The sequence below is a fragment of the Zingiber officinale genome, chromosome 1B (assembly GCF_018446385.1).
Source record: "Zingiber officinale cultivar Zhangliang chromosome 1B, Zo_v1.1, whole genome shotgun sequence".
Taxonomy (NCBI): domain Eukaryota; kingdom Viridiplantae; phylum Streptophyta; class Magnoliopsida; order Zingiberales; family Zingiberaceae; genus Zingiber; species Zingiber officinale.
In genome coordinates, this window is record NC_055986.1 from 166718143 (window position 1) to 166727156 (window position 9014).

At 34.1% G+C, this 9014-nt stretch overlaps 1 protein-coding gene across 2 annotated transcripts; it reads left to right on the plus strand.

The window, feature by feature from the left end:
* Window positions 1–261: 261 nt before the first annotated feature.
* Window positions 262–3130, plus strand: LOC122018980 (alpha-humulene synthase-like). 2 transcript variants are annotated; one of them, XM_042576518.1, is made up of 7 exons: window positions 262–632; window positions 717–966; window positions 1137–1509; window positions 1743–1961; window positions 2192–2327; window positions 2416–2664; window positions 2745–3130. In XM_042576518.1, exons 1-7 carry the CDS (start codon window positions 528–530, stop codon window positions 3036–3038), a joined length of 1626 nt encoding a protein of 541 aa, XP_042432452.1. In that variant the 5' UTR covers window positions 262–527; the 3' UTR covers window positions 3039–3130. The 2 variants fall into 2 exon arrangements, with proteins under 2 accessions (XP_042432452.1, XP_042432513.1); XM_042576579.1 differs by lacking the exon at window positions 1743–1961 and having other exon boundaries at window positions 265–632; window positions 2745–3128.
* Window positions 3131–9014: the final 5884 nt, after the last annotated feature.

Here is a 9014-nt window from a genome sequence, read left to right on the forward strand (position 1 = left end):
TTTTTTTTACAAATTCATCATAGTTGGAGATCGAACTGGGAATGTCTAGATGACAACATGCATATTCGCTACACGTCTCGCGTAAACAATTATAAAAAAAAATGGCGAATTTGGCCATCTAGACAAAGAATTACACATCTTCTAACTCATTAAATTTAAATACACTGTTTTCCAATTATGTTTTTTAATTTTATTTTTTGTGTACTGGGTGAAGGAACGGCCAACAGAAGGTGTCTCCCCATTTATTATCACCATTTAATTAAAGTACTATAACAATATTTAATATTGGTTTAGATTGTAAGTTTTCCACTCTCCCCATTAATTATCACCATTTAATTAAATTACTATCACAATATTTAATATTGGTTTAGATTGTAAGTTTTCCACAAGCGGTTGTCTCGTGTGTTTTATTCCAATTAATTAATTAAAGAAGTACAAAAATTCGATTATAAATAGAGAAGAGAATTAGCTAGGCACCCAGTGCAAAAGTGAGCAAGTACTCAAGTCGTCACACTTGCTAATCACTGATGGAGAGGCAGTCGATGGTTCGTAAGTCAGCTGAATATCACCCTACTGTTTGGGGTGACTATTTCATCCGGAACTACTCTTGTTTGCCCATCGAAGAAGAAAAGGTCGTGCTTTATAATCCTTTCATGTTTGTTCATGATTTATATATATATATATATACTTCTAATGAGTTTGGATCAATGATGCAGGAGTACATGATAAAGAGGGTGGAAGAGTTAAAAGATGGAGTGAGAAACCTATTCGAAGAAACACATGACGGATTGCAAATTATGATTTTGGTTGATTCGATTCAACTTCTTGGATTGGATTATCATTTTGATAAAGAAATAACTGCGGCACTAAGATTGATTTACGAAGCTGATGTTGAGAATTACGGGCTTTATGAAGTTTCTCTTCGATTTAGATTGCTTAGGCAACATGGATATACTTCGTCTCCAGGTAATGATATAAATAATAAATATAAATAACTACTTTATTAAAAGTAAAATTGGAATTATAAATATTTTATATATAATTATGAAACAATTGATTTTTTTTACTTTTATTATTATAATATCCACTAAGATAATTAAATTGTTAGAAATAAAATCAGTTATCTATTCTTGTAGATGTTTTTAACAAGTTCAAAGATGATAAAGGAAGATTTCTGTCGGCCTTGAATGGAGATGCAAAGGGACTACTAGGCTTATACAACGCGGCTTATCTCGGAACACATGAAGAGACGATTCTCGACGAAGCTATTTCTTTTACAAAGTGTCAACTTGAATCTTTGTTGGGTGAACTTGAGCAGCCTTTAGCATCAGAGGTGTCTCTTTCCCTTGAAACGCCACTATGTCGAAGAATTAGAAGGCTCTTGGCGAGAAAATATATACCCATTTATCAAGAGAATGTGATGCGAAATGATACTCTATTAGAACTTGCGAAGTTGGATTTCAATCTACTACAATCCCTTCATAAAGAGGAAGTGAAGAAAATTTCAATGTAAGTAAATTATTTACAGTGTCTATGAATATTCACAAAATAATAATATAATCTTTATATTTGTATATATATAAATATAGAGAGAGATAAATTAGACAATTGAAAATAATCTAAACTTTCAAGACTATATATATATATGATTAATTTTATAATTATAAGTTTTGTATTTGTGGTTTAAACTAATTGACTTATTTTTCAAATATGTGCTCACACTTGGGATGATATACTTGAAGATGGTGGAATGATTTAGCACTGGTTAGGTCTCTAAAATTTGCTCGTGATCGAGTGGTGGAATGTTATTATTGGATAGTTGCGGTGTATTTTGAACCTCAATACTCTCGTGCACGATTAATTACTTCCAAGGTTATTTCCCTTATGTCAATTATGGATGACATCTATGATAACTACAGCACATTGGGAGAGAGTCGACTGTTAACCGAGGCAATTGAAAGGTTTATTTTTGGTTCATTTATATATTTTAATATCGTCTTATTTCCTTTAACATTTACATAGAAGTAAAACTAAGCAAAATAAATTCATTTAAAGATTACACTTTGATATGGGCACCAAAATACTAACAATGCAATAGTTTTTTTTTCATCTTAGCTTCATTTTGCTAATTTTCATTAGTGCTTTAATTACCAATATCATGACCTCATATTTCATATTTCTTTACATTTAGGTGGGAACCTCAAGCTGTTGATCAGTTACCAGAATACTTGAAAGATTTTTATCTCAAACTACTAAAGACTTGCAAAGATTTTGAAGACGAATTGGAAGCCCATGAGAAATATCGCATACCATATCTTCAAGAGGCAGTACGTGCATCAATAGCGTATATATTGCCTTTAACTTAATAATCATATGAAACTTAAATTTGTTTTTCCATTAAAAAATTTCATGTAGATAAAAGTTCTATCAAGATCTTATTTCCATGAAGCAAAATGGGGTGCGGAAGGATATGTGCCATCACTCGAGGAGCATCTGCGTGTTTCATTGAAATCGACCGGGTATCCTACTGTTACATGTGCCTCTTTCGTAGGTCTAGGAGAAGATGCAACAAAAGAAGCATTTGAATGGGTTGCTAGTTTCCCCAAGATCCTTAAATCATGCACTATAATTACTAGACTTATGGATGATATAACTTCACACGAGGTTTTGTTTTGTTCCAATCGTTTCTTTTGATAAAATGTTTAACGGCATTAATATCTAACAATTTCTTTAAAAAATTGTAGCTGGAGCAAGAAAGAGATCATGTCGCTTCAACAGTTGAGAGTTACATGAAAGAATATGGTACGAATGCAAAAGTGGCACGCGAGAAGTTGCAAGTGATGGTGGAGCAAGGATGGAAGGATTTGAACAAGGAATGCCTCGGTACGACACCGGTAGCTCGATCTTTAATTGAAATAATACTGAATCTTTCACGAGCCATGGAAGATATATACAAGTACGAGGATACCTATACCAATTCCAACACTAGGATGAAAGATAATGTCTCTCTTATATTGGTTGAATCCTTTCCTATTTGAGAGCATTGACCACTCTTCTATAAATAAATCACAGTAAGAAGAGTATGTCTTATCAGGGCAATGCCCTAATATGTGATTTGAGAAAAATAAATCAACACATATTAATGTGAAACATTTATACTCTTTTAGTCCCAAAAATCAATTTTATTTTATTATTTATTTTTCAATTCTTTTATGGCTGTTGGTCACTAGTAAATATGGTATCGTCTAAGTGTTTTGGCACAATTATTTTATCTAAAACTCCTTCTCACTCTCACTTTGTAAAAAGTATTTTTGACTTTCTTTTATTTATTGGTTGTTTCTAGATCCGATCGTGATTTAGAACCGTCAATTCTATAGTTCCTAATAGATCGAGTTGAAGTCACCAGTTCTAGAGTTCGATTTACAGTTTATTATGATTTAAGATTATTATTACTTTAAAAATAAAAATTATAAATTTATAGCAAATATAAAAATGATTTATATAATTTTTAAAGAAGTAATTTTAACCTTAGAAGTATTTTCATTGGTACTTCTTTGTATCTTGAGTGTCAAAATTTGCTCAGATTTATTATCAGTAAATTGATATCATGATCCTCATTTTAATATCTTTGTCCCTCTAAAATTGAAATGACGAATATCTTATTTTCACTATAATTAGAGAATTGAAGTAAAAAAAAATTAAGATTTCAGAATTAAAAGTTGAAAATAGAGAAGATATTATGGAAATAAAATAACGGATGTTAAATCATAGTTATAGATAAAAAAAATAATCATATAACCCGAACCGTTAAAAAAAAAAATCTCACCCATCTCCCTCAACAATAGAATTACTTTTTCCCATTCACTTTTAACTTTTAAAACTGAGGAGGCTGAAGGAAGCAAATTAAAGATCCAAAAGCATCTCCTGTCATATTATCCGGCACTACGGGGAACATGTCTTTTTATACATTGGGTCCGAATTTGTAGCAGGGATCTCCTGGTCCACAAATTGTGGATCAGGGGATGGTCCACTGATCTGGATCTTTGATTTGAATGGACCCCATTTTTAAATAAGTGGGGTTCATTCAAATCAAAGGTCCACGTGTAGTGGACCATTCCCTGGTCCACAATTTGCGGACCAGGAGATCTGCTCTCCCGAATTTGTTATTTGTCCATCATCAGTAAAAGATTGCGAGTTAACAAGTTCTAAACTTTTTTGATATATATGTTGTTGCATGGTGACCATATGAGATAAAATTGTATGGAAAAATATTGTGTTAGATATATTTGATTATTAAAAAGAAGTAAAAGTATTAAAATAATTACTAAATATATAATTATTTATCAATCACCAACAACTTACAAAATAATTTGGTCACCACACAGTTTCTATGTTGACTGCATGATTATATATACAAAATAATAGTATAAGATGTACATAGTTGATATAATTAATATTGTCAACTAGGGAGATGAAAAAGTAAAAAAAAATTATAAAATATACCATGCCATTGTTAATAATTTTTAATCACCTGATATTATTCTGAATCAACTAAATTAACACTGGTAAGTTATCATCGCTAGACTCCGTTGGTATATCAACTTCCTCACTGTTAGACATCTTTCCATCATCTATTTCTTCTTAATTGACATTAACATATACAAGTAATTGTGATGTAGATTGTATTTCTCAATCAACTGAGTATATCTCGACTTCTTTATTTTGATATATATTATGGTTTTGGCCGGTTATGATGTTCAACATTTCTATAATTGACCGAGCCTTCATCTGACACACCGCTAACCATTCACTAGGTTTTCTTCTCTTTGTTGGATATTTAAGATAGAATACCTGACCAGCTTGTATTGCAAATATGAAAGGCTCAGACCTGTTAAATCTTTTGTTTGTGTTAACCTTGACTAAATTATAGAAACGATGCATTCTGACACCTTTTCTTGGAGTTGGATCATACCATGAGCATTTGAACAATACACATCTTTTTAAAGGTAAAGCTGGATACTCAATCTCAATGATTTCCTCAAGTCTACCATAATAATTAAATTGAGTATCATTATTATTTATGGATCCTTTTATACAAACACTAGAATTATACTTGCGCCTTTATGAGTCGTGTTGGGCCACATGAAATCTGAAGCCATTAATATAATAACCTGTGTAGACTGTTATATTACAAAGAGATCATGATGCAAGATTTTTTAGTCTTTCATCTTGCGCATTTGATGTTCTATAGTCGTTCACCTATAACAGTAGTAATTATATAAATTAGATGCATAGATAATCCAGTTGCATTGTAAAATAAATAATTTAATTGCTAACTTATATAAATTTGAAACCAATACGCAAATTCATCCTCTAACTTGGTTGATATGGATTATGATGAGTGGAACTGGAAAAGTGATATGGTAGTAGGGATCAAGATGACAAGGTGGTCAAAGTGAAGTGGAAGTGACAGTCCTATTTCAAAAAGAGTAATATCCATTTATTTGGCTTAGATTAGTCCCCCGGTGTTAAAATCCTTGGTATAGCTAGGCCGAGTTTTAATTCGGCCAAGGGAAGATGGTCAGTCGTTAAGCCAAGTGAACCAGGGAGTATAATATCTCAAAGGTGACCAGATCTTAGGGAGGTTAAGTTTAAGGTTGTCCGGTCTTATATAGCGGTCGGAATGGCTTACTCATTTTGCAACATATCAAGCACAAATAAATAACGGTGTGCGTGTGTATTCGTCTGGCCTTAATGTCAGGTGAGCAGGTATGCTCTGAACGTACAAATAAATATCGATCGGGATAAAGGCGCTCAGCTTCATCAGTTCCCATATGTGTGAGTGGACAAATAAATTCCGGCCAGAATAAAAGCGCTCAATCTCATCAATTCCCATATATGCAACCGCTTAAATAAATATCACCCGGGATAAAGGTGCTCAGCCTCATCAGTTCTCATATGTGTGACCAGTCAAATAAATACCGGCTAGGATAAAGGCACTCAGCCTCATCAGTTCCCATATGTGTGACCGGCCAAATAAATATCGATCAGGATAAAGGTGCTCAGCCTTGTTAGCCCTTATATATGTGACCGGTTATCTAGGCTTAATGCCCTCAGCTTCATAAAACTCTTTCGGTACATTCGACCAAAGTACACAAACATCCGATCAGGTAAAGGATTGATTGAGCATACGACACTTATATTCATGTTATTATTAATCATCCGAACGGAATTCCAACCCAACATATGTTATCATCAAAGGAAGTTCCTAGGATCTTGATACACTCTACCATTCTCCAGCGAGTATATTAATATTGCACAGAACGTGATTGGGTTGCTTAATCTGACATAGGGCAAGAGAGTATACAGAATGCAACTAAATGGCTCAATAAAAGAGGTCGGCTAAGGATCGACCGAGATATATTCAACAGATTATATTATCCTACTAGGACGATCGGTTTAAGGATCGAACGGGTTATGTCCAATAGATAATATCAGCCTAATAGGACAACCGACTTAAGGACTGATCAGGTTATGCCCAGGAGATAAACATCAGTCTAATAGGGTGGTCGACATAAGGACCAGCCTGGTTATGCCCAGTAGATAACCATCAGTCTAACAGGATGGTCGACTTAAAGATCGGCCGGGTTATTCCCAGCAGAGAACATTAGTCTAACAGGATGACCGACTTAAGGACTGGTCGGATTGTATTCAGTTGACAATATCATCACAACAGAGTAGTCGACTTAAAGACCGACTGAGACAAGTCCAGCAGATAGCATCTTAACAACCTGGTGTTATGATAATTATGTGTCACAGAATAATATCCTTCTGGAACATTTTTCGGGGCCATCATGTTCCCCATCATCAAACCAATTATAATAGCATATTCTTTCGGCTACTTCAGTGATAACAGAATCTATAAACAACAAAAAAGGTACATCTGTGAAGAGAAAAAAGATTTCTTAGATTGTTACGATATATCATCCAGACTGTACTTCTTCCATCATCTAACAAATTTTGACACACGATGCCACCTCATGACCACGGAAGTCATTCAAAATGATATATAAAGGGGAATACTCTCCGTTGGCAAGGTATGTATCATTTGCATCTGAAACCTACACTCCCGCGTATCCATTATTGTTCTTCAATCCACTCGCCAAAGATCATACTGACTTGAGGTCGGAGGGCCTTGCTAGGGATTCCTTCCCTATTCTTTGGTCACTAATGCTTTGTTGGATCCTTTGAATGTGCGCAGGATCTGGAGGAAATCGCCTTCTCGAATGAGGTCTTCTCTTCGTCAATAATCAAGCCATCACCACCAGCGCATCATCTCCGCAGGTCTCATATAGGATCATTGGTCTCTACCTCACTTGTACTTATTGATGGATTTTGTAGATGTAGTTGTTGTTCATACAAGCTATCAAAGAAGGTAATTTTAGGACATATTAGATAACATGTCAAATATTCTTCAATACTGTATTATATTTATAGCTAAACTATTACTTTATATATGGTTTGATCGCTTCACAGTTCAAGAGTATGTATATCCTCGCAACATTATATTCTTGTTCATTTAATCGTCTAGTAACAATTGCACCTATTGTCTTACCATGAAACTTGAAAATAGAAAGCATTTCTTGGTATGTTGATTGAGTATCATTAGAATTTCATGAACACTTACGATGTCTTGTTTTCAAATGATTAGCAAAATAATAAGAGCAGAAAGAAGTTGTTTCTTCAACTAAATATGCATTACATATTGGTCCCTCAACTCTTGCTTTATTACGAATATTATTCTTTAATTTTCTTAGAAATATTTCAAATGGGTAGATCCATCTGTATTACACAGGACCAACTAGTTGTGCCTCATAAGGTAAATTAACAGGTAGATGTTCCATAGAATCAAAAAAACTAGGTGGGAATATTTGTTCAAGCTTACAGAGTATCATTGGAATGTCTGTCTGAAGCCGAAGCATATATGTGGACATAATAACCCTTGAAGTCAAATCTCTGAAAAAGAGACTCAACTCTGTAAGTGCTTGCCAAACATTGTTAGGAAGTAGATCATGGAATACTATTGAAATTAGTGTTTGTATAAACACGTGATAATCATGACTCTTCATTCCAAACATTTTTAACATGTTCGTATCAACACAATGAGATATATTCGTGGTATATCCATCAAGAAATTTGATTGCTTTCAACCAAGTACATAATGCTTGCGTATCTTCTTTGTTTATTGTATAACATTCTTTCAGACATTTATTAGTTGTTTAATTCTGATACAACTCAAGTCTGTTTACTAATTGCCTTAATTCATCGTGTGATTTTGTTATATCTTTAGTTTTCCCATGAACATTTATCATAGTATTGAAGATGTTATCGAAGAAATTTTTGCAGCATGTATCACATCTAAATTATGTCAAATGAGTGCATACTTCTAATATGGTAGCTCCCAAAATATGCTTCTTTTCCTCCAACCACACTTGTTCACTCTTACAATGTGTTTATTTATCTCATCAGAACCATCCTGATATACTAGAAGAAATCCATAATTGTTAATTTCATCAAGAACTTCTTCACCTAATTCTGATATTAGAGGAAGTTTCCTAACCATTTCATTCCGTTTGAAAATATTCTTATTGTTGGTGCAGGGAGCACTAGACGATTGAACCTGTGTTTTGATTATGTCAAAGGGTCCAAAGTTAAGTTGTCTTGTGATTTAACAAGATTGATTGAACTTGTAGGAAAAGTCCTAAGTATTTTTAGGCAAAAGTCCTAGTGGATTCTAGGCAGGTGGAAAACCCTAGGGGTTGGTAACCTTAGGTGATGAAAAGTCCTAGCCGCGGTTAGGCAAGAGGAAAACCCTAGGAGGCGGTAACCCTAGGTCCTAGGGGGAGGTAACCCTAGGCGGAAAGTCTTGGCTGGTCGAGCGCTTCAAGCAAAATTTCCTAGAGTCAGGGACTCTAGGTTGAAATCCTAGTGGTCACGGACCGGGTGGAAGTCTG

Bases quoted from the DNA above. Each gene is read 5' to 3' on its own strand.
- LOC122018980 (XM_042576518.1), top strand. From the start codon at position 528: ATGGAGAGGCAGTCGATGGTTCGTAAGTCAGCTGAATATCACCCTACT. The intron at 633-716 runs GTCGTGCTTTAT...TCAATGATGCAG, and splicing joins TGCCCATCGAAGAAGAAAAG to GAGTACATGATAAAGAGGGT. The intron at 2,328-2,415 runs GTACGTGCATCA...AATTTCATGTAG, and splicing joins TACCATATCTTCAAGAGGCA to ATAAAAGTTCTATCAAGATC.